At 51.2% G+C, this 25,461-nt stretch overlaps 1 protein-coding gene across 1 annotated transcript in view; it reads right to left on the reverse strand.

Annotated features, from left to right (window-relative positions):
- The window catches only part of IGDCC3 (immunoglobulin superfamily DCC subclass member 3), a 110,230-nt gene that overhangs the window by 23,128 nt on the left and 61,641 nt on the right, over positions 1-25,461 (reverse strand). Inside the window, exons 3-6 of the mRNA XM_075431984.1 lie at positions 23,623-23,767; positions 20,292-20,422; positions 14,427-14,564; positions 7,409-7,567 (exon numbers count right to left, since the gene is read on the reverse strand). Of these exons, the coding sequence (XP_075288099.1) occupies positions 7,409-7,567; positions 14,427-14,564; positions 20,292-20,422; positions 23,623-23,767 (573 nt within the window). The remainder of the gene's footprint in view (positions 1-7,408; positions 7,568-14,426; positions 14,565-20,291; positions 20,423-23,622; positions 23,768-25,461) is intronic.

Genomic DNA, 25,461 nt, shown 5'->3' on the forward strand with positions numbered 1-25,461 from the left:
TCACCCCAGCAGGAACGAGCCCTCTGCTATGGAGGTTTGCAAAAACCAGCACATACTGACAGCATGCAGGGCGGTGAGGAAGGCAGGCCGCAGCTACATGTAGCCATGACAGTATTTGGGGTTGGGAAGATCTGCTGCTTCATCAATGGCAGAGCTAGAGCAACGTCCTGGCTTTGCCCAAAGGACCCGCACAGCGTCAGCAAACTGCTTGCAAATGGAAAGAAATGTATGGATGTGCACACAGCAGTCTGGCAGGTTGTGCTTTCCCCAGCAAATATCGGATTTGCTGCAGACCCTCCCAGTAGCAATAGATTGAGGAGCCTTTAGTACCCCAGATTTGCAGCATGGGAGCCTTGGGGTCCTGCCAAGCCTGGCAGAAGACTCCACCGTGCCTGTAGCTGCTGCTCACCTCGTAACCAAATGTTTTCACCTTTAACAATAACATTTTTAAATGTAAAGTGATTTCCCCTCTTCCAGCAGCTCAAAATAGATATAAAATCATTTATCAGAATAAACCAGTGTATCAGCCTACAGAAAGCAGGGCCTGAAAGACACTGCCAAATAGGGGAGTTTATTCAAGCAGTTACGCTTCAAAGGGCAAAGTGATAAATACACTCCGTGTTGCTGCTGAAACCTAAAATCAGGTGGAACCGGCAGCAGCCGCAATGAAGACAAACAGACGTGAGGCACGGGCCTGTAATGAATTCACTGACCAGTGCCACATAATGGATGGCTGGCATTAAATTTTCCCGACAAAAGCAAGATTATCCAGGGACACACACTCAGTGCCACTCGCTGGCATTTTCCAAGCATGGGGTTGGTGGGCTCTGCCACCAGCAGAGATGCGGGGATGGGAGAAGGGAGCAAACTGGTCCAGCAAAATGTGTTGAGGGGTGGCCAGGCTGCAGGCGGGAGCAGCTATGCAAGAGCAGAGTCTCATGGTTCACGGCCAAAAAACCCCCTCAGGGTTTGCTGCAGCAGCCAGGGGTGATCAAGCTCTTCCCCAGCTGCGTGCACGCAAGGGAAGAGCACGGCTACTGCTGCAGCAAGGCCAAACCGCAGCGAAAGGCGCCTGCGTGGAAGAGCAAAGTCACGCACGCTAGGAGTCCTGCAAGCGGAAAGACAGAGGAATTCATCGAAGAGCCCGTCTACCTCGCAGGAGCCCCCCCCTTTCATTTTTAATAATCAAAGGGAAGCGGAGCGCGGCAGCTCTGAGTGATGTTAGCAGCAGGGGCTGTCCGCCGGCAGGGTTTATTGTCAGGCCACTTCTGTCGGCGGTCGGGTCGACTAACGAACCTGATCTCAGCAACCTAAGCGACACATCTTTCCAGAACCTCCCGCTCAACGTCCCCACGTGCCAATCGATCCCTTATCCTTTTATTTCCCTCCTACATTTTTTCCCCCTCTAGACTTGTAAACTAAACTAAAATTCAGGATGGGTTCAATAAAAGTTGGAAGCACGGGTAAACATGGGGGAAAACCCCCTCATCCCCGCAGTGAATGGTCCCTTTGTGGCGTACAGTGAGAGCATTCGAGACTTGATTTTCAAGCCTTCCTTAACCTCCCGCCCCCTGCTTTGTGCTGGCATGGTTTTGCAGGAGCAATTATTTTTGCAAGTGGCTGCGCACCTCCTTGCTTTCATCTGGGCTCACGAGCTGCGCCCGCGATACTCGCAGGTGCAAACCCACGATGCCAAGGAAGGGCACGGCCACCTTCCAGCTCCTCGCTGCAGCTTCATTAAAGCTCCTGCCGCTTGGCTCTTTGCCTCTGCCTCCCCCCAGCTTCGCCAAATCTCAAGCCCGCCGTTTGTTCCAGCAGAAAAGAAGTTTAAATATGGAAAGTAGCATCCGGCGTAACCCTTCTGGAATCGCCGGCTCTCCTTATCCTCCCTTATTAGCCCGTGTCAAGAGGGAGTAATTGGAGCGGTGTCGCGTGTGGCTCGGGGTAACGAACGCGCAGCTGCGGCCGCTGGCTCGGCGCCAGTGATGCTATTCAGGACCACGGCCCCTTGGGTTCCTCGGGCCCCTGCTCCCCTCCGCCGTCCTCCTCTTTCCTCTCTTGCTAAACACAACCAGATCAAAAACCCAGCCCCTGTTTAACTTGCTTAAACTCTCCAGGGAGCAGGCGGCCGCTCCTTCGAACGGCTCCCACCTCAGCTGTGCCGAGCTGTCCCTGCTCGGTGGCATCCCTCGCTGCAAGACACGGGATGCCCTCCTGCTGTTCCTGCTCCTCCTGGCTTTCTCCGGGCATTGCTCTGTCCCACTCAGGTCTCGCCCCACTCCTTCGGGTGCAGAAGGAGCAGCAGCGTGGAGCTGTAGCGGCAAAAGAGCCCAGGCCACAGCAGAAATCCTTGGAGTCAGAAGGCTCCTTGTCCCCATCACCAGCTTCTGACAGTATCAGAGAAAGGACACGGTCCAGGTGCCACCAGGATGGGGACAGACGTTGCTACAAGGAGATGCCCCTCTGCTGCCCCAGACCAGGATGCAGTGACCCGGTGCTCGTACCAGAGTCCCCAGGCTGGGTGCCCTGAGGCAGCTGCTGGTGCGTGGTCTTGGGGCGAACGGCTCCTTTCGTGGACAGAAGAACATCTGCTCTCCTCCTCCCAGGTCCTCTCCCTGCTCTTTCAAATGACTTCAACAGGAACCAAAGAGTTTGCCACCTCTGGCCCTGGGTTAGTGAGAAATGAGCAGAAGCCAAGCCGTGCCTTCAGCCAAGCCCTCCCTGCTGCCAGCCCTCCAACCGCCTCGTTGTTCATAATTAATAGAGCACCTCATCAGCACTCATCTCGCCCTGCATGGAGGCGCAGTGGCCTGGACACCTCTCCCCCTTCCACACTGTGAGCCAAAAAGCCATCGTAGGCGGCAGGAGGAAGTGTCTCTCAGCCCTCCACGAGGATCTTCACGAAGATATTAATGAAGATCACTGTTAAGAGGAGAAGATTCAAACCTGGCGCGGAGGACTGGGCAGGATCCAACCCTGTCTTGTGAAGTGTGAAGAAACCAGAGCATTGATTATTCAGGACTTAATGGGAGGGAGGGAATCATGCCGTTTTAATGAATATTTAAAGGCGTGACATTGGTATCAAAAAGCAATAACATTTGATACCACCCCCAGAATCGTTAACGAAGTGCTTCAATAGCTTTTTCTGCGCTCACCGAACTGCGATAGCACGAAGATGCACTGCAACAGCGGGTTGTAACGGGAGACCCTGGTGGGCTCCAGCTCTTTAGAGATGTCCCATCGCAGCAGCGACCAGCCACCAGTGTGTCCCCCAAGATGACGGGGAGCTTTGCTGCCCTTGCCGCGAGCTTGCGGCGCGGTGCTTATTGCAGCACCCACCGGCTCGCTGAGGAGGGCTGGGCTAAGGGCTGGGGAGCACTGACAGCCCGGGCACCCATGCCAAACGAATCCTTCTTGCCCCTTGCACCTCAGCACGAAACTGTCGTTAACTCTCAAGTAGCCAGAGTGGCAAGGCGAGGGAGGGAGGCTGGGGTGAGGAGAAGGAAGAATAATATGGAAACAGCAGAACCTCATAAACTAGGCTACCGGAACCTACAATAAGATTATAAAGGAGAAGACAAGTCAAGGGGAAGGCAGTCAAGCTCTAGATGACAGGAGATTTAAGACAAACCGCTGCCCACTTGGCTTCTCCCTGTGATGGATGCCCAGGTGCTCACGTAAGTAACGTAAATAGTAAAGTCACAGAGCTGGTGGGATTGGTAGGGCCAAAGATGGAACCCGTGACCGTGTCCCCTGGGAAACCGGCAGAGACCACTCCAGGAGGCTATCATGGAGGCTGTCCGTCAGCCCTCAGCAGGCATCATGAACTTCTTGTCCCGGCAAGGTGCAGGCTGGAGCTCCGCAGCACGGGGACACGTTCCCACGTCACCTACTGGTGTGCTCCCGGGAGGATGCTCCGGAGGGCTCAGGCACCCCAGCTCACTCCAGCATCCCAACGGACCAGATCCGAGTGCCCGCCTGTCCCTGTGTGGTGGCTTTTCTCGAGCAGCAAAGCGTGGGCGGGAAGGGGACTGCTCCACAGGGCACACCGACCCACGCAGCACGTACTGAAGCTGGGTTTGCAGCATGAATTCAGGGCTAAACTCAAGGACAAACCAAATACCGCAGAGCCGAGCCTGAAACACAGCAACTGCTGTACATCTGCTGCCGAATTCAACCCCGCAGCCAAGGCTCACAGTGCCAGCGAGCCAGAACGATGGCAGCAACACCAGGAAACGCAGCGGTGGCCGGATCCGCTGGACCAAGGAGCGCTGCCCGGTTCCGCTGGCAGAAAGCAAGGCGAACAAGGCAGTCTTTGTCAGCAGAGCCTTCAAAAACATGTCCTTAAGATGGGCACTCATTTATGAGATGGGATCTCATTTTTCTGCGTAGCTTTCAGGAGGAAATGAAGCGTGGAGTGGAGAACACTGGTGACCATCTGGCCATTCACAGCCCATCAGTTTGTTATGACACCAAACACATAATAAAGCACAAAAGATTGCACAGGAGGTAGAGAGAAAGCGCTTTGATATATTTTTTTTTTTCTTCCTTGCCACCGAAGCCTGCTCTTCCCTTGCACCACACGCACGCACACCCTTTGCTTCAGCCAGGGACGCATTCGGCCCTTCGACAACTCCCCCCATGAGACTTTCATTCGCAGCCCGGCACAAAGCAATATTCAAATGGCTGTGCCGGGATCTGAAGAGAAAATGGAAACTTTCTTGTGTGAGAACCTTACAAAAGAGATCAAAGGAGCCTAAATGGCCAGGGGAGGGCAGGGAGGGAGGGAGCGGGGGATTGACGCCTTCTCCCCTGAAGGGAGGAGGAATTCCCAGGAAGATAATAAGACGGCGTTAGATGATCTGAAGGAGAGCCTGCAACGTGAAAGGACTTTACTGCCAAAGCAAGAGCAGAGCCCTGCGCCGGGACTCCTCTGCCCACATGGCTGCCATGATGGGGATGAGGACCAGGGCTGGTGGCAGGAGGGAGGGTGTGGGCTGGGTCCCAGCCTCCCGCCAACTCCTCGCCTTACAACAGGAAACATCGCCCTTTCTGCCCCAGTTTCCCACCTATAAAACCGGCCTCCTTCAAAAGATGAGGGGCCAGTTAATTTGTGCCTCCGGGCACTTCAAGGGCCCCTGCATAAAGGCAGCAAGTACCTGGCCTGGCGTGCTCTGGGGATGCTGTATTGTCCTAGCCCTGTGCTAACTTCCTCTCCAGCCAGGCTTTTGATAGCCCGCTCTTTGCTTTTATTCTCTTTATGGATGTAATTTGCATGGCTGACATCTTGACAAAGATAAAACCCAGTCTCCCATGTCAGTCATTATCGCTGTTTTCTTCCCAGACAAACCTGAACAGCAATTATTCGTACCTCCCAGCTGGAAAATTCAGGCAAAATGAGATTCAGAGGAAGGAAAAGCTGCTTCCAGAGGGAGCGTGAGCAAACCTGGGATGAGCCCAGCTGCCTGGCCAGGGTCTGCCCTGAGCTTCCCCAAGGAATGACAGCCCCCCCAAAAATCATGAAGCATTTTATAGATGGGCAACATGGGTTGGGGTCCTGGACACTGCAGCTCACGTTTAAGGCCTACACCAAGGACTGGCCACGCTTCTCCACACCACTGCCCACTTCTCCGCTAATGCTGAACGCAGGAGCATCCCTCTTCCATGGCGAGGCTGGGCTCCGATGGACCTGTGATTACCATTTTAGGGACAAATTCTTATCTTGGTTCCCTGGGTGAAAATCCATGGTAATTCTACCCCAGAGGAACTCCAGCACCAGACCAGCTGCTCAGGAACTGATGTTCAAATCTCCAAAGACTGAAAACCGCCAATCTGTAGCAATGAGAAGTTGTGCTACCTTTCCCCCTCTCATCCAGCTGCTAACAGGAGCTGTCAGCAGTATCCAATAGCTGTATTTTTACAGCTTCCTACATTTTCCAAGTAATTTCTTTTGGCTCTGCCTGCCTGCCTCCTGGACATCAGCATGGCATTTGGTTTTAGCAGACCTCTGCTACATGCACCATGTGCAGAGCTGTCCTGCAGCAGCTCTAAAGGGTTTGTCTCTGTGCAACGAGATTGTTCTTAATGCCTGGGCTGGTGTTTCTTAATAAGGGGACTCATAGGTGTGTGGACCCCCAGACAGCTGGGAGGCCCCCTCGTTGCATTGCTCACCCAGAAATCCAATAGCAAAACCTCCTCTCTTGTCTGATCAGCACCTGGGACTCAGGAGGCACGAGCAGCCCTGCGTAAGCACCATTTCTACGTCGTTCCTCGCTGCTCCCAAGGCAAGGGGGAAAAGGGGTGTCAGCACCCAGGGACCATGGCTGCTGCACAAGCGGTGCGGTGCCAGATCCCCGCCAGCGACTCCCAGGACCTGTCAGGTGAGCATCAGGGCTGGAGCAGGGCACTTTCCCCATCACCAGCATGAAAGGTTCAATTAGCTCGCTCCGGCAGGAGGTGCATAATTTTAGATTCAGGATATCATCAGTCAATAGTTAATGAGTGAACTGATGAGAGCGCGAGATGCTTTAAGTGGACTAGCTTGAAGAGGAGGTAAGTGCCTGTAATCAGGGGCGGATTGCTGCCATTCAGAGCACGCTGCCAGCTGGGTTTGCTTTCTGAAATACTTGCCCGGCTCCCCTCATATGGAGACTGGTCGCACGCAGCATGTGGAGGGGATTTGTTTGGTTTCTTGAGCGCTGATCTCTGCTCTGGGCTGAATCACCCTTTACAAGTGGCATTTCAGGACAGTTGCTGCGGGGAAGGGGAGAAACCTGCATCTCCTGGGCATCTCCCCAAAGGGTGCTTTACTCGTGTCGCAGCAAAGGGCTCAGACACAGCGTCGACTGCCAAAGAAAACCGTCTCACTGACTTTTTGGAAATGTTTTTAGGCTGAGTGCTGCCATTTCAGTAGGACAGCCATACTCTGTGAGTGATATCCAGGAGTGGACATCACTGCAGGAGCAATATCTATCATGCAGAGGGTCCAGTATGAGAACAGTGCCCATGTCCCTGTATCACTAAGGACCACACAGGAGTGAGAGGAATTTGGCTCATTAATTCAGCCCAGGCTTTCTGCTGAGATGTACCAGTATGATAACAAGTAACAACCGGTGTCTGTCAAGCCAAATCAATGACTGTGATGGGGCGGGAAACTCCTGCAACCCATGCAGCTGAGGTCCCAGTTGAATGATACCTGGTTGCCACTCATCCGCATGGGACATAGAGACATACACCCACTTAGAAAACCACGTGTCCAGACAAGAAGTCCTGTGTCCAATACCACCAGAGAAGCAAACTCAGCATCTGCCCGACCCATCCCATCACACTGCCCGGGCGACACGTCGAGCCTGTGCAGGGGGCACAGCGAAGTGGGCATCGCCGCTCCCCAAGCCGCAGGTTTGCTCACCTTGTACAACGAGCCTGCCCTGCGCCGTCCTTCGCACCCGAGTGCCGGGTTTGTTGGCTGCGCACACGTAGATGCCAGAATGCTGCACGGTGAGGTCCGAGATCATGAGATTTCCTGTTCCCAGCACCTGGATCCCCTCCACACCAATTGGGCGGCCATCTGAAAGAAGGGGAAAAGGGGAAGAGTCACACGTCGGACCTCTGAGTGAGGTTCTCCAGGGCACAGTCCTCGGTAAGGTCCAATCTAAGTAATTACAGAGTAGTGCCCTGCTCTGTAACTGGGATTTGCCAAGTAAAGTTTTAAGGTTCTAGCTGATGCTCTTAGCAGAACTGCCTTTTGGAGAAAACCAGGATCCTCAGGTGTTTGCCCAAAACCACACTTTGTGCTGCTTGGAAAATCAGGGTGCCATCACAGGAAATGTAGAAGCTTTCAGCCACATGTTCAGATCAAGATGAAGCACCCAGAACACTTTTCAACAGAACAGTTAAACCAAGTTAAATCGTATCAGTTTCCTCCATTAGACTGATCAGGGATCCAACCAACAAAACAGCCTGCTCCAAACAGAGGTGGCTCTGGGAAGGAGAAGACCAGCCAACCTACAGCAGTACCTGCTTGATGCACTCTCCCAGCCGCCAGCAACTTAGGACTTGGGGATTTCCTGAGCCAGAAGTTATACCTTTTTGCCCACTACCCCTTGATGAATTTTTGGGGCAAACACTGGATTTTCAGTTCCTTAGCTCTTGAACACACAATAGCTCAGGGTCAAGGAGCCAAATTCTGAGCTGGTGGTTGGCTCTGCTCAGCTGCTCTGGCTTGGAAGGGCAACTGGAAAGATCTGCCTCCATGGTGAGTGCTGGGTCTGAGGCAGGCTGGCAGGAGGGCAGCGATCTTGCCAAGAAATATGCCTGGGCTCCAGCACAAGGTCTTCAAAACTGACGTGCTTAACATGAAATAGCTCAATATCAGGGAATTCACCTTTGTCCAACAAAGCCTGTTTTCACTGGAAAATTCCCAGCCAGCTCTAATTACAATGTGTTTCATTAGTATCAGGCTATTGCTTTTTATTGTTCCATTGGTTTGTGTTTTAAGACACTGTCTGACAAAGGCAGCTCTGAATCAGTCCTAGCACGTGTCAGGGTGTCTGAGCAGAGGGGCAAGGCAGGGGAGGAGTTTTACCGGAGGAGCAGTTAAAGGGTGAACACTTTCATCAGATGGGACATGGGAATCCAGTTCCGCTCTTGCCTTTGTTCGTTGAGGAGGTTAAAGAACCTACAGAAATGGGAGAAGCAAGAACCAGCCTTGGTGATCTCCCCACCTGACCATCCCATGAGCCCTCCATACATGTGTGCTCCACAACAGCAGAAAACCCGTGTCTCGTCCTCCAAAGTTGTGGCTAGTAAAAGCAAAACTTCATCTGAAAAATTCCTCCTGGGAGCAATATTGGTCTGTGCCATAATCTTGCTAAGGAAATGCAAGAAGCCAAGTAAAACCAGAACTGCTCTGTAGGAAGCAATGGGTCATGAGGAAAGATCTGAGATGCTCTAGCTGGTTTCCACTCCTGTGGGCCACCTCCTGAGAGATGCTAGGCAATGGCTGTTCAACCCGCTTTAAAATTTATCACCATCCAATGGGCAGAACAGCTTCCAGGGACGTTTAGCGCTGAAGGACCTCAGCCACAGGCTGGTTACCAATATTCATGGCACACAACCACTTCAGTGGCTGCATCTGGTATAATCCAGCAACGGGAAACCTTCACGGAAAACACAGAGGGGAACACAAGTTGCCACGGGGCCGCCGCAGTCACCCCGAGACACCCCATTATCCCCAAGGAATTCCTTCGTAGCCTCTGCTGTATGCGAACACGGACCCCTGACCGAGACCTGGCTCATGCCTGACCTCAAGCAGGCTTCGTGCTTCAAGACAGACAGGCATGCAGGGCTAGTTAACAGTTATCTTGCAATTATATGCTTTAGATGTAATATCATGCTTCGCATAATAAAGACTGTTGCGAGGATTTGGGCCATTCATAACCAACAGGTTCTGGAATCGATTGGGAAGACGTAAAGGCAAAGCAGCACTCAAGGAGAGGGACAAATTAACGCGCCTGGATCCCTGTGGACAGGCATGGGATGGGACGGAGAGCGTCTCTGGCAGCCTTAGTGAGAGCGGTGCGCGTTCATCAGCTCGCAAGCCTGGGGCATGAAAGCGAGGGATCCCTTTTCAGCTTAACGGCTAGGAAACATCGGCAAAACACGGATCGAAAGCCACAAAGCACTTCCCAAACATATCTCCTCCCATGCTCTTTATACATTGTTTTTCAGGAAATTTTTTAACTCAAAGGTTTCCTTGCTTCATTAGGCAGGCAATGCCAGACCACTTCATTATTTGCATTGCAAAGAAAAATGCTCAGGTCTTTTAGAGAGAGAAAAACAATGTCATTAAATGATTAAATGATCACGTAGCTGGCCAGGCCTCTGCAGCAGTAAATGGCTCAGTCATAAAAAGGACAGTAAAACATGACCTGTCCCACATTTAATGAGCAATAAGAAGGAACCATTCCCTTCAAACATCATTTGAACTGAAGTGTAAAGAGGTCTGAATTAAATTCAAATTGAACTTGATTTCATCTTTTAAATTAGACCTTATGGAAGTTCGTATTTACAATAGGCATAAAAATCAAATCTCTCTCTCGAGGGAGGGACAGGACCACCGAAAGATGCAAATGGCCATACCTGGATGCTTCATCACATCGTTTCCTTATGAAATACCACAGAAGTGTGACTTGAATGTCAATAGTTTTATTGTATTATTTATAATGTGCTACATAATTTAAGCATGCAAAGACCCAGCCTGCAGCAGGTACTTCACACCATCCAAATACCAGCATCGACACTACCGACACTACCGCAGTTGCCTCTCTAGCTCCAACTGTTAATTAGAGGTGTGGTGGTCTGAAGAAACATCACCTGTCAACCAAGCATCCTTCATTTCCCTGAAGAACAAAGCTCTTCAAGCTCAGAAACCTCGGGGGATCTGCCATTTAATTCAGAGAGTATGGCCACCTCTCACAGCCAGCAAAGATCACTGTGCCAGATCATCCCATATGCCTCTTCTTCAGCTCCTCCCTTCAAAAGAGCGCTGAAAAGAGCTTCTAGAGAACTATCTCTGCTTTCCCAGCCTGCTCCATCCTTCTCACTCTACCGTGCCTCACTCAACCTGAGCCATCCTGTGATCGGTTAGCAGCTCATCAGCTAACATCAAGTCCAACTTAGCAATACCGATGACACACATAAACAATACAGAGTATTTACACAAGAAATCGCTTACATCCAGAAAGCTCAGCGCGTTGCAGACCTGCTGTGCAGAGGGACTCCTACCTCACACCTGCTTTGCAAAGGTTGCTGTCTATTTTAACCCTGTTTCACTTACACAGAGACCTGAAGAGTGGCTGGATCAAGGGATCCAAACCCTGAAAGCCACCTCCCCCTGCCATCACTTCCCATCACAAAGTCATCTCTCCACGGAGGAGATCTGAAAGAGTGCCAAAGCTAACACTGCTGCTCAGCTCTCAAAGCTTCCAGAACCTACACAGGCTTGAAACTGCTGCTCATTTCACATGACTTTCTACTTCTTCTTATGAAGCCAAAAGCAGAACGTTTCAGGGCTGAAAACAAGCCCGTCTGGGTGCAAATGTCTGACAGATTCTCACTGTCGATCCTCAGTTGATGAGGGCAGATGGGGTAGGTTCAGCTGGTTGCAAAGAGCAGCCAGGCAACCGACAGATAAAGGAGACCGTTCTCCAAACGGGAGATGCTCCCAAAGTATGTCCTGGCTATGGACAAGTAGTGGCTTCCAGGTTCCCCACTAGGGTGAAGTCTAGATGAAAGCAGCCTGCCATTTGGGAGCCGCAGTATTTATTTTCCCAAGGTGTATGCGATGCTTTCTGGAGTCCCTTCTCCGCCTGCTAACCAAGTGATTGGCACGACGGCACCAATTACAGAGACCCGTTAAAACGTGCCAGGCGATATGAATATGCAACAACACGAACGCCTTTCTTTTATAAGTAGCAAGTAGAAAGAAAGTAACAACTTTCTAATGTTGATCATTTAGGTCTTTTGTGAATTCTTTGTATTGTGCCATAGTAGCCTTCTACTTTTTAGACACATGGGTCTCCTGCTCCGGCGGACACTGGGCACTGTGGATTAGCATATTTAGAGTACATTGCAACAGTTGACTATTCAGTATGTGAAGTGGTGAAATTTACTCTATTATTTCTAAACACTTACAGGAACGGTGCTCCTGTCAACCAGTCAGCCCTCTATTGCGAGCTTCTGTGTCCAATAAGTTACCAATTAATTGGCTCCTACAATTGTTGTATAGTTTACTTCTTGAATGGCTCCCTCTTTAGTAATTTCCTTCCCATTGTGCGACCCTTTCTGACAACTTCTGTATAACGCTATCAGATAATCACTGTCTTTTCTCTCTCGCCTCACTTTTCTGTATCTCTCTAAATAGTTTATTATTCCGCCTTGGTACCTTTTATGGAGGCCAGCTCAGTGGCCTGTCAGTTAAAGGGTAAGGATACATTAAAATCGTCATTCATTCAAAAGGCTTTGCAGTAAGTGCCCAGGATATTCATTTGTGCACACATACAGGTCCAAGCGTGAAGTGCGTAGCTCTGAAAGGGAAAGCCCGATCTTCCCTGAACAAACCCTTAATGATTTTACATTTCTCCCAGAGCTTGCTCTCTAATGAATGTTGACATTTCATGCACGGTGAGACACAGGAATTCTGTTTGTGGTCAGGGGCTACAACATATTCCCAAGGAAATTAAATTCAAAATTGATTATGTGACACTCAAAAACTGGCCCAGAATTTGAATGATTTCCTTCAAGCAAAATATAGCTGCCTTGCCCACTGCAAACAGCCAGGTTTTAGCCAAGCCAAAACATGAAGTGCAAACATTGTTATGGCTTGCTTTGCCCCACACCAGAAAGCTGTAAAAGCAAAATTGTTCTTCTGCTCCTTTCTGAGAGAAGAAACGCCACAACATCTAAACTGTGCACAAGGGGGTTCAGAGAGACACTCCGAAACGGCAGCACGCCCTGGGCAAAGACCCGGCGTAGCGGCAATGCCACCACTCTTCTTTGTTTCCACCACGCAAGAAAGACCATCACACAGAACTGACTTTTACTGTTTAAATCAGGTCAGGCCTATTGCTAAATCAGCTGCATCTCTCTAAGACTTTGTGGCCGTGGATTTTTTTATTTCTGGAAGTGGGTTAAAAGTGGTGTTTTCCTAAGTTGAGTAAATTAACTAGTTATTTAAGCTGAACCAGCTCTACAGGAGGAACTTCAGGAAGACGACGCTCACCCGGGAGGAAGCCACATGTGCAGACGACAGCTGCTCGGAAGACCTCTCCGTCCAGCGTAAACCCCTCTCCCTCCTCCTGACCGCACAGACACAGAGACACGAAAGCGCTTCTGAAATGGCTACCAGAGATGCCAAACCCACCACCGCATCCGAGAGCCTGCACGCCACATCGCTGCCCAGATCGGGGCAGGAAACATTCCTGCTGAAAGAGAGGGGGAAAATAACGGGATCTCTTTCCCGTTAAACAGCTCTAGTTCTGCTGCTGTGCTGCAAAGCAGCGTGGAGAGGGTATTTATTTTTGGTGGAAGGCAATGCTGAGCTCAGACCATCCAGACAAACATCACAGGAAGCTATTACATCTTCATTATTGTACTGCTCTACAGAGACAAGTGTTTTGAAGGAGGTAATAAGCACTTATAATTAAGGCAATTATAAAGTAGTTTATTATAGTTGAGCGCTAACGTAGAGCCGCCTTGTGTCCAAGAGAACCAAAACAGTGATCCAGCCTATCTGGGGAATTTTTAAAACAGCATCAATCTGATGGTTATGGCTCTGGAGGAAAAAAAAACAGTTAGTGGCAGACACCAGCTGATTTTACAAGCCACCAGAGGATGCAAGCAGGAGGGCAAACGCGGGGAAACTGTGCGATTGATGGTGGAGACGTGTCCTCGTCCCCTGGCAGACGGCTCTGGAGTGGGAAGTCACCCTTCCCATGAGCTGGACCCCGACCCTCAGAGAGCCACGGGGGTGAAGCCCCGCATCCAGCACAGCAGCACGAGACAGGATTATCCCTGTTTGTGCTTCACGGCCACCTTGGGGGACTCGGGGAGATTAGCATCCCAAAATGATGTGACCTCGCAGACCACGGGGGCTTGGGAAATACCAACTGAACCCAAGCCCACAGCGTGCACAGGCGGAGTTACAAGCTCCAGCAAATAAAACAAAAGCCATCAGCTCTTTGCTCAGCACAGATTTCTGCAGGGCAATGGAAGCGTCGCTCCGAGCACAATAGTTCCTGAGCTACTATCACAAAGTTAGAGCCTAAAATAACCCTTGCTTTCAGACTGGGAGAAACACGGCATTTTGCTCTTCCTCACTTCTCTGACACCATCAGACACTGCCTCTGGTCTCCGTGCTGATTAAAAAACATGCCATGGACCCTAGCAGCATGCATTTGTTTTTTCAGAGCTTCGACACGCTACTTTAAACACTCTCTTCCCCTCAAATTTTTTTTTTTTAAAACTCCCTGAATAGAGAACAAGTTTCTTTCAAGTCTGTCTTTCGTGAAAGACGTGTTTGTGTATGATTTTGCTTCTCTGGGCCAACAGTGGCGATGTTTTTGATGCAGCTGAAGAAGATGCTGTCACTTGAGGAAAGATAAAATTATCACCTTTCATGGAACGTCTACAGGTTTACCCAACCCACTTCTCTAACAGGTAAAACCAGCATCGTGGCAGAGAGGAAAAACAAAGTGTAGACGTGAGGATAAAAAGCACTTCAAGCCTACAATTAACTTCAATGGGAAAGGAAAGGGTGAATCACCTGCTGCATAAAATAGTCAGTGGCAGCTACCTATTTCCCATGCAATAGCAATGGAGAGGAGGAAGAGGAGGAGGAGGAAATCCCGGTCACCTCTGGGGCTTACCTAGGCGGCTCCAGGAGACGATGGGCCGGGGATTGCCTGTTGCGATGCACTCCAGCACAGCGGTCTGATGCACCGTCAGCGTGAGGTTCTCCGGACCAACGAGAATCATGGGGTCCTTGTAAACGGTGGAGTGGGAGCCTGCAAGGACAGCATCATCGTTAAAAGGCATCCAATTCTCTCTCGTTTAATGGAAACACTGAGGGCTTCATGCATCCTCTAAATACAAATGATGTGGCTGGTGTAGTCCTAAATAAATCTGAGATGTATATGAAACAAAAGGAGCACAATGTTGGCATGAGGGTCGCATTGCCTGAACATGTGTTAAGTGTGTGCTGATATTCCTGGGGAAAACCCCTCAGCCAACTGACCTGGCCACAAGCAGCCCTGTTAACACCTAGATACGGGCAGCACAAAGAAGGAACCGCACCGTGCACCGCAGCGAGCAGATGTGCAGGAAAAACGTGGTATATAATCACAGAATCACAGCATGGCCGGGGTTGGCAGGGCCCTCTGTGGGTCACCCAGCCCAACCCCCTGCCCAAGCAGGGTCACCCAGAGCAGGCTGCACAGCACCGCGTCCAGGCGGGGCTGGAATATCTCCAGAGAAGGAGACTCCACAGCCTCCCTGGGCAGCCTGGGCCAGGGCTCTGTCACCCTCAGAGGGAAGAAGTTCTTCCTCGGGTTCAGCTGGAGCTTCCTCTGCTTCAGTTTGTGCCCGTTGCCCCTTGTCCTGTGGCTGGGCACCACTGAAAAGAGTTTGGCCCCAGGGAGGACCCAAGCTGCAGGACAGCTTGTGCAGACAAAAATGAAAATTAAATGAAGGAGTCACTCTGTCTTCCAGCATCTCAAGCCATAAAGTAATCCACGCAGTCCACAATGCTGAAATCTGCTTCTCTGTGAGCATCCTCTCTTGCTGCTGGTGTCGTTTGCTCCAAAAGCCCCGTCCCGGGACACAGAGAGCGATGAACATGCCGGTCCCTGACTCCTGCTGAGGATCTTTTTGAGACACAACTCAAGGGAACTCCTCTGATGACTGCACCTCACAGGGTGGTCGTTTCCCTGCCTTTTACAGCACCCCTGTGCTGGCCCGCTCCGGTGTAACTGGGTGCAGGGAGAGGATGCATCCCATTGCTCTAATAGAATCGTGATACAATCATTGCTCACGATGCAATCACTAACTGTTTATTTGCACTACAGTAGCACGAAGTGGCAGCAACCAAGAATGAAACCCATCATACAAGATGATGCACAGACCCACAATAAAATAAAGCCCTGGCACAAGGACTCTGGAAACCAGACAGGCACAGGATAAGCAAAAAGAAGCCATATTTCACCAGGCAGGAGGAGACCGCAGGACAAAGGCATCATCCTGTGTCAGCTACACCACAGCTGAACCCACGTCTCCCGAGTCCCTAAAACGTGCCTTATCCCTGGGCCAAGGGTCCCTTCAGCCTTCACTCCTGTTTGTTGGGAGCACGAGAGGAGGAAAAAAACGAGATCTTCTCCACCAGCAAACAGGAACGCTGAAAATCTCGGCATTCGTCTTCTCCCCATTTCTGACAAGAGCTGAGTTCTACTCCAGAAATGCTGAGGTCAAGCAGTGTTTAAGGAATTTCAACAATCTGACAGCTGCTGCTGGCAAAAATGCTGTGTACACCTGCGGAGAGAAATACTTGGGCTGGCCGTCTGCCCCCGAGCAGGAGAGGGGCACAGGGAGGGCTGGGGAGCCGAGCTCTGCACGGGCCAGGCGTTGCCGTAGGGACCATCCCACGCTGACTCCCGCACGTGGACCCTCCGATGTCCAAAGAGCTTGTTAAAAGAGAAGTGCTCCACCAAAACCCATCTGCAAGGGCTTTTCTCCAAGAAAAAATGACTTTTCTCCTGCACTTTTTAACGTTCCCCTTTCACAGAGGCTCAGGGGCTGAAGTCAGGGTGTTCGCAGGGGGATTTTGAGCGGTCCAAGGGAAAGCACAGATCAGAGCGGCTCGTTTGTTAATTGTTCCTACGGGGGCTAAACGAGGAGTGATAAAGCGACTCAGAGGTTGTGTCTAAATGGGCAAAATCCAAGAAAAATCACCGTGTCAGTGTGACTTAAGAGCTGACTTTCTCTCTAAATGCATTTCACTGCAAGCCATAAAATGCAGATTTTTTGATGAGAACCAGAATGCACAATAAATTCATATGACCGGCTGGTTAACCCCAAGAGATCTGAAAAACAATACCTTCCCCCTCAGTACCTCGGAGTGCCTTTAAAACCCATGTAGATTTATTGTTCTAAATCACAATACTAAACGTTCACGCTTAGAATACTACAATGCTATCATGGTATTATACGGCGATTTCAATATTTCAAAACACAGAGAAGTTAAATGATTTGTCCAAGGTCACCTAAGAATATCAGTAAACGGGAGCTGAGACCACAGCAGAATTTATAAAACATTGTATTTTGGCAATAAAAAATTAAAAAAAAAAAAAATCACACTCTTTGATTTATACTCTGAGTCCTAAATGTGCTTTCAGGTTTTCAGGTGCGGGCTCAGCTCCCTGAGCTTGGCCAAACCCTGCCCAGCTCTGGAAGCAGCATTTCCACCGCTGTTCACCTTCCCACAGCTTTGCTGCCGAGCCCAACGCCCACGGCCGTGCCAGCTCCAGGGCTGGAAGGGACGGTGACCCAGCAGGGACGCGGCGCTCAGATGCCAGCGCCGTGCGAAGGGGCTGAACATGCCCAACCATCGGGGAGGAGGTTTCCTTCTCCACCCAGAAAAGCTCTTTGCTGCAGGGTCAGGAAAGAAGGAGGGACAAAACAAGGGACTCGTGGCAGGCGAGCGCTGATGGAGCACAACAGGGTTCAGGGCAACGCGGGGGGGATTTGTTTGCAAAGGGAAAAAGGCTCTAATGATGCACGTGGTCCCCAGGGACTCTGCCAGCAGCAATCGCGGCGAGGATGGGGAGGTCCCCGGCACTGCCAGAGTGACAGGCGCTCTAGCAGGGACGGGCGCGTCGCCGGCGCAGGCTGTTAGATCTTGATCAAAAGCACAGCAGCAGCGAGAGCCGCAGCTCGTGCTGAAAAGGTGTCAGCGCAGAGAGGGAGGCAGCCCCTCGGGAGCACCTCCGCTAAGCAGGCACTTGAAAACAATCAATCAGTAAGGCTGGAAGACTTATCCGTGCCGCTCGCTGCCGGTGAGAGGAAGGAAAGCGCTTCGAGCAGGCTCCTTCATCCTCCCGCAGCCACCCTCCTCCTCCTCTCCAGCCAGGCTGAGGCAGAGCCCCAAAGGGCAATGGCTCCCAGAGCCCATCTCCATCCTCTCCCTCCCAGCCAGGGCTCGGTTTGGAAAGCCCAGCGAGGCAGACCGGGTGCTTCTCTGTAGGCGAAGCATTGGCTGAAGCTGCATCCCTGTCAAGAGGAGACGCGACTCTCCTGCCACGACAAAGAGCAGAGAGCACCATTCCCTTTACCCCTCTACACAAGAGGGAGGTGATGGAAAGATCTGCAAGATTACTGCTTACCCCACCATGCCTACAGACCCGTGCACAGCAGCACTCACGTTAGTTCAGTGTTTACTGGCACGACACCCACACCAGTGAAGCAACGTCCCTGTGCCACCTCCGCGGCACACCACAGCCTCTGCCGGCGTGCCAAAGCCGAGGGTTAACAGGGTAGCACATACCCGCTGTCCTGGCCTAAAGATATTTGTGTGCTCTCAGCAAACACCGGAGAGCATAAACCTTTTTCACTGAGGTTTAACCCCGTGCAACGTGTTTTCCGTGGGCTGAGAGCATGCAAACGTTCTGTTACAGCCCGTGCAGTCGCTGAAGCACGGTCCAAGCCCTTCCACAGACACTTACACACAGTGCCCCAATTCATCATCCGACTGCTTTAAAGAAGAGAAAAACCACAGACGTTTCGCAGACAGAAAACCTGGAAAATACCCATCTGAAATGAGGGATGGTGAGATGAGAACAACGAGCACTTTCTGCCCTGCGAGAAATAACTCCTCAGACCAGTAAACTGACACAAAGAACTTCACCACGTTGACAATTTACTGTTCTCTTTTCCCTCCACGTGGCTACTGCTCGCATAGATCAAGAAAACAGATAAGGAAGAGGCATCCAAAGCTCCCAGGTCTTTCAGAACCAGTTAACCTGCTTTCTTTCGCCGTCAGAGCCGATATACACAGCATCACTCTTTCCTCAGCTTCAGCCCATCTCACCCGTGCTGCGTTCTCACAGTCGGTACAGCCGTGAAGTCTCCTGCTCCAGACCCGCTGGCCAGGCAGCCGTTCCGGAGGGCGAAGGGAGGCGGTGAGACAGGAGCGCACGCTGGCAAGCCTCCAGCCACTGGCTACCAGTAATTCCGTGTATCTGAGGGACAGGAGGATCATGGGGGGGAAGATCCCTTGCTACAAATAAAAAAAGCTCACAGAGAAACACACGCCCAGCCAGCCCTGTGCAGGTTCCCTTTCCCTCTTAACTCCAAAACTGTCATCTGCATTTCCACAGGGAATCTAGGCTGGTCCCCCACCAGAGAGCCATGGATGCATCACCACTGCTGTCACAGGGGACCGGAGTAGGTACCCAGCATCTCAGGGGGGTTCTGACCTGCACAGGGTCCTGTATCCCAGAGGTCACCCTGCCAGCAGGACCTAGCCACAATTTGCAGGTGACTACTTCTTTGGCACTCTTATCTTCTCTGAAGGCAACCCACAAATGCTCCGAAGTCCAGGACGAGCAGGCTGCCCTGATTTCACACAGGGAGGATGAGCATGTCAAAGGCGCAAAGGTGTCATTCACTCCTGGCTGCTGGATCGGGCTGGGTCATGATTTGACTTAATGCTTCCCACTTCCTTCATCCTAGGAGCAGCTACTGAAACAGCAAGGGAGACTTCTGAAGCGAAAAGTGTTTTAAATTAAAAAGACTGACAAAGCAAGCCCAACTAGAAGGTCACAAACTAAGACCAAGCTTAGACATGGGCTGATGAGTTATTGCTCGGAGGGGCTCCAAGAGCTCAGCGTGGGTCCTGCGCAGGCAGCTGATGGAGGATGGGCAATGGGCAGGTCAGCGGAGGGCAGCACAGCTATGGAAACGTGGTCGCAGCGTATTTGCACCCTCAACTTTCCTTCTGTGTGCCCAAGGTCATCACTTCCACATGCCATCTTGGGTGCTCTCACAAACAGACCAAGCCTGCGCACATGCAAAGCGTGGATGGGGGTCGCTTTGGTTTGCCCTCACAGCTTCATCACATCCTACCTCCGGCAGCATGGAACCAAGCAGAAAGTATGTGACTGTGGCCGTTTTTTTGGAGAGGAGGCCATAAGGTGCTGCCATTTCTTCAGCTGGAGCTTTCAGAGGTGAAAACCTGTTTCTGCCGCTGACTTCAATGCGGATGGAGAACCAAGTCAAAATTCAGCCTGGGCTGCTCAGGGCCTCTCCTTCTTGTCTTCCAAAGAAAGGTTAGCCCGCAACGCTAACAGCCTACAGAACATAATTCCCCCATTAGATAAATAATTGATCACCCTGCGTGCTGCAATTACTTCCAGAGTGGGCAGGTCTCATAAGGAAATGATGAATCTTCTACATTTCCAAAAGAATTTATTTAATGTAAAGCTGCTGTAACTCATTTTCTCACCATCCTTCCTCTACTCAGAAACTGGTAGCAATTTAAAGGCAGAGACAGATTTACCTGCTATCAAATGGCCTGATCTGGCAGGAACTAATAACAATCCAGAACAAGGAAGGTGCTACGGCCGGACAGAGGGACGCTCTCAGTGCTGCTACCCGACGCTCTCTTAAACTCTCCTGGTCCAGAACAGCACCGGGGAGGAGACGACAGCAAGACAGTCAGGACAGTGTTTACTGGTACTAACCTGACACGGTGAGTCTGGCCTCCCGGCTGAACTTCACATTAGCAATATTGGTAGCAACGCAGTGAAAAATCCCACTGTCTTCTGCCCTCAGTCCCGTAATCTGCAGGACCCCCTTGGGAAGCAGCGTGTACCTGTGGGAAGGGAACAGTAGAAACAAAAACTTGCAGAGCAGGACATGATGTGAGAGCAGGCTGCACATCTATGGAGGTGAGGCAGCTTGGCTCCCCGCATCACAGAATCACAGAATGGGAGGGGCTGGAAGGGACCTCTGTGGGTCATCTAGTCCAACCCCCAGCCAAAGAAGAAGTTCTTCCTCGGGTTCAGCTGGAACTTCCTCTGCTTCAGTTTGTGCCCGTTGCCCCTTGTCCTGTCACTGGGCACCACTGGAAAGAGCCTGGCCCCGTCCTCCTGACACCCACCCTGCAGATATTTAGAGGCATTTCTAAGGTCCCCTCGCAGCCTTCTCTTCTCCAGGCTGAACAAGCCCAGCTCCCTCAGTCTTTCCTCGTAGGAGAGATGTTCCAGTCCCCTCATCATCCTCGTAGCCCTCTGCTGCACTCTCTCCAGTAGCTCCTCATCTTTCTGGAACTGGGGAGCCCAGCACTGGACAGAGCACTGCAGATGGGGCCTCACCAGGGCTGAGTAGAGGGGGAGGAGAACCTCCCTCGACCTGCTGGCATCCCGGAGCAGAGGCACCAATACCACCCAAGGGACGCAGCCCCCAGCGTGCTGAGCCCACGCTTATTATCACTGCATCAGTTCTTTATTTTTTTTGGATACTTGAGCCTCTGGTCTTCTTTTACAGGGGCACATGCTCCCTTTCTTTATCTTCCGGTGCATCCTTGAGAAAGGATGATTTTTGCTGGCGCTACAAAGTAGCTGCTTCCCATTTAACCTGTGGAAAAGCTTTGGCAGTGCCTTTGCATGTGGCCACAGCTGACATGGGAGATCTCGCTCGTCAGCTGAAGCACAGTGACCGCGGACGAGCATCAGGGGAAGGGCGTGCTCCACGCTCCCAGCTCCAGGACTCATACCCACGGCATCTTAAAGCCTCAAATGCGTGGAAAGGCTTGTTTAAAACAGATATTGAGTGGGCATACATGAATATCAATAAATATTTTTCTACTTTTAAAATATAGGTACATTTAAATCATGCATGCATACACACATAGATGTATACATACATTACAGGTTGCCTGGTAACCGTGTGTTTAAATTGGCTGGTAGTAAGTCATTACACTGTGATGAGTTAGTAATCCATTTCCGTCTGGAAGATGAAGAGTATCTTTTTCCATATCAGCATATGGTTAAGTGCCTATAACCTGCTCCCTGCGCTGGGTTCCAAACGCGCGGCTCGGTGTCGGTGGCAGCGTGACAGCAATCAGTTTTACGTGTCCCGAAGTTGATTGCAATCTCTCTGGGACTTTAAAATGCCCATTGTTTTGGATGAATTATACCACAAGAAGCCTTCGTTTTTGTTAACAATCTGCCCACAGCATTAGAAGATTCAATTCCAAAGCTATTATTCTGCCTTCAAAGCCTCCAAGTGCAAGACTCGGCATACAAATTCATATACACTTTATACGCAGAAATGCACCAAGCATGATTAATGCAGAAATCCAATTCAGTTACAGAAGCAACGCTCATCACCCAGGCCCGTTGGTGTCAGAGATTAATCTACTGAGCTGACAATAAGAACCTTCCCCAGTAACTTTACTGCTACAAAAAGTCAAATCTGTTAAAAATCAGGGCGCTGAAGGCAGGGAAATTGCTCCTAGCCCGTGTCCTCCAGGCCTTGAGCAAGCTCCCTGCCCCCGAGGAGAAGCAGCGGGTATGAGCGCAGCTCGGGGTTCTCGGGTTGGAGAAAAGTCTTGGCTCCTCAGCCTTGGAGCTCCTCAGTCTTGGGGCTCCTGAGTCATGGAGAAAAGAAGTCCTGGTCACACTCCAGTCCCTGCCACATCTCTGACCATCTCCACAGCTGTGACACTGAGCTCAAGTGGAAAGGAGCAATAATGCACGAAAGACTTCAAGGCACCTTCACCTGTCCTGCAGCATCTCATCAGGATGAACACAAGGCATCAAGCCCAGTTCTGCACCTCTTGCTTCTGCCAACAGCACCTCGGACCACTTGCCCTGCTCTGCCACATCCTCAGGTTAGCACTTGTGTGAGTAAGGAGCCTTCAGAGGAGATCAAGTGTAACAAATCAACCCCGTGTTGGGCTAAAAAAAGCTCAGATGAAAAACACAAGGGAAAACAAAACCTGACAGTTGCAGTTTTCCACAGCAGAGCTGGGCCTCTTGGGTCCTTCTACTGTAAGTTCACCACAACACTGAAAAGGTCAGGCATTGTTCCAGCCCTCGTGTTTTCTCCTGCCTCCAAAGCACCCATCCACGTTCTGCTGCAGAACTGACATTTTTAAGAATAGGGGTTTTCAGGAAAACATTTACAGCTTCCTGGTTTCGCCTGTTCCCAACGTACAGATGTCAATTCGCGATCGAGGTGCGCCGCGACCGATTGTCTCCCACCATGGGTTGTGCAGCTCCCGAGCCGCAGCTGGGACCGCCGGAGGCTGCCGGCACGGAGCACGCGCTTCCTGCCACCTGTCCTCTGCCGGGCCCCGCCGTCGCTCGGAGCATCAACCCTGATGAGGGACGTTTCCGACGCGAATGGAGCAGCCTGTCAAACACAGGAAGCGAGGACGTGCCGTCCTAGGTCTAGGCTGGGGAAGGGGGGCAGCTGGGCTGCTCTCTAGGAGGGCTGCATGGGAAACAGCAGCCCAGGGCGCTGCGGGATGCTCTCTGTAGAGCTTCCCTGCCACCACACCCAAGGCAGTCCACCTGGGAAGGAAAGTCTAGCTGCCATGGTGTAATTCCGCGCTTGCAAGAGTTCGGGACCCACATGGAAGATCCGAAGTCATGGATCTGGCTCAGAAAGAGTTGCACAACGTGGGGCCACAGAGGGATGATGGATGCCAAAGCTGCCCTGGCTCTGCTAGGATTGCTGGGTAGGCTCTTCACACTGGAAAGTCAACCTGGAGGAGGGCTGACCATCTCAGGGAAGTTCAGTGGAAGTCCCTGCTCCCTCCAAAATCAACTAATGGGCTTTATCTACCTCTCCTGGCAGATGCAGTATTTTTACACAGTGTTTTGCCAGAAGGAGCCATTACAACCCATAACATTAACTGAAATTGTCTTCCATGGCAGAAATGCTGGCCTATACCCTCAGCCCCGATCAGTTGTGTCCTAGCACAACTGTGAGAGCAAGAGCAAGCCTGGCCACCTTCGTACACCTGGAGAAAGGACAGAAGTACATAGCTTGGACATGTCCTACCTTTCATTGTCTGTGTTGACTGGCATGCGGTTCTTTTGCCAGAGGATGACCGGCTCAGGCAAGCCATGGATCTGGCACTGGAACCTCGCTACACCACCTTCCTCCACCACTGCGTTCTGAGGGTGGATGTGGAAGTCGGACATCGCTGGAAGACACAAAGAGAGACAAAAATATTCACATGTGTAAAGAGATCCACTGCCAACAACTTCACATGGCCTAGAAACACCCTGATTTCCCAGAGCCAGCAAATGGGATTGTAATGCAAGAACAGAAGGGTGGTTTGCAGCCTAACCTCCTGCATGGAGAAACAAGACCAGTGGCAAGTTCTTGCTATGCCTCTGCACATTGAGCTGATTGACTCAACCAGGACAGGAGTTGATGCTCCATGACCCATGTGCTCCACAGCAAGGTCTACTGGGGCAGTGAGATGCACAGACACTGCACTGGCACTTATCAGAGGTCATTTTCCACAGCTTCAGCAGGCTTTGGATCCAAGCTCACATCAGAAAAGAGATGTCTATCCTGCTGTGCTGCTAATGTCTTATCTGCTGTAAATGTCCTTCTGATGTGCACGATTTGAATATTTTGCTTAAATACCTTGACCAAAGGAGCTCCCAGATACCCTAGTAAAACTTACAGCCCTTGATTTCCGTCTCTGCTTGGCACATGCTCCAGCTCGTTGCATGCTCTGCCTTCCCGCACCGCAGAAGCAACAGTCACATCCCCGCACCACGGAGCAACAGGCTTCAGCCGACAGAACGAGCAGCTGCCGAGAGCTCAGCGGCTCAGCAAGCCGAGGCTTTCGGGGTTGGGACCACCCGACAGCGAATGACGAACCTCAGCGTGCCCACGGAGGATGAATACAGACCAGCCCGCTTCAGCACAGCCACAGCTGTAACCGTTGTGTGGAAAGACTCTGGCATGCTGTTAGAGCTACATAAATAATACAGTAATTATTACTATTCATTAATTGGAAGGTGCTGCCTGTTGACTCTACAATAAACATATTCGAAGCTAATAAACATCCCAGTGGTTATTTAGCTCATGATTCATTTATAGTGCCGCATCCACGGGAAGATCTCTCACATTATCATACAAAATAAACTCCAAGAGAACCCCCTGCTCTGCCACCCCAGCCCGATAATACCCCCCCTCCCCAGCGAGAAAGCCTCGTCCCCTTTTACATGCGTCAAGTGTAATGAATGTACCTCTGCTAAGGAACAAGCTGCCTATGTGTCAGGGCAGCTTAATCATTCATCTGCAAACTCCAGTTGGGCTCAGGCAGATGGGAGATGGCCATTAGCAATCATACATTAAATATGTGTTGCATTAACCCACGCTGCTCCCCCAGCCACCGCTCTCGACCCGCTGACTGCAGATTTGTTAAGCTGATGGAGTAACGCGGAGCAGAGCCCCGGCCCCGCACGGTCGTAGGTTTTGCAGCCGTGAGGGTGGGACGGGCAGCCGGCCGCACGCCGGGATGCACCGATGGGAGCAGGACTGGGATGCTCCCTGCAATGCTCCAGCCAGATGAGAAGGCAAAAGATCACATAAAAATGTATTTCACTTTCCCAAGATGAAAGCTAATGCAAATATCCTCTCTGGTAAAGGATGGAGCACAACGGCGGAATGGCAACATACCCAATTCATACCGATTTAGCCTCAAAATGAGACTGCTCGTGGCCCAGAGCACTCAGCCATGTGGGAAGGAGCCCAAAGGCTGCTGGGGGGGTCTCCCACACCAGGTGATTCCCCTCTTCCAAGGTGGCAAGGGCTGCTTCAAAAAATGGGGGGTTCGGGGGTGCCCGCGGCAGGAGAGCTCGAGGGAGCCTGCAGAAT

The sequence above is a fragment of the Opisthocomus hoazin genome, chromosome 10 (assembly GCF_030867145.1).
Source record: "Opisthocomus hoazin isolate bOpiHoa1 chromosome 10, bOpiHoa1.hap1, whole genome shotgun sequence".
NCBI classification, from domain to species: domain Eukaryota; kingdom Metazoa; phylum Chordata; class Aves; order Opisthocomiformes; family Opisthocomidae; genus Opisthocomus; species Opisthocomus hoazin.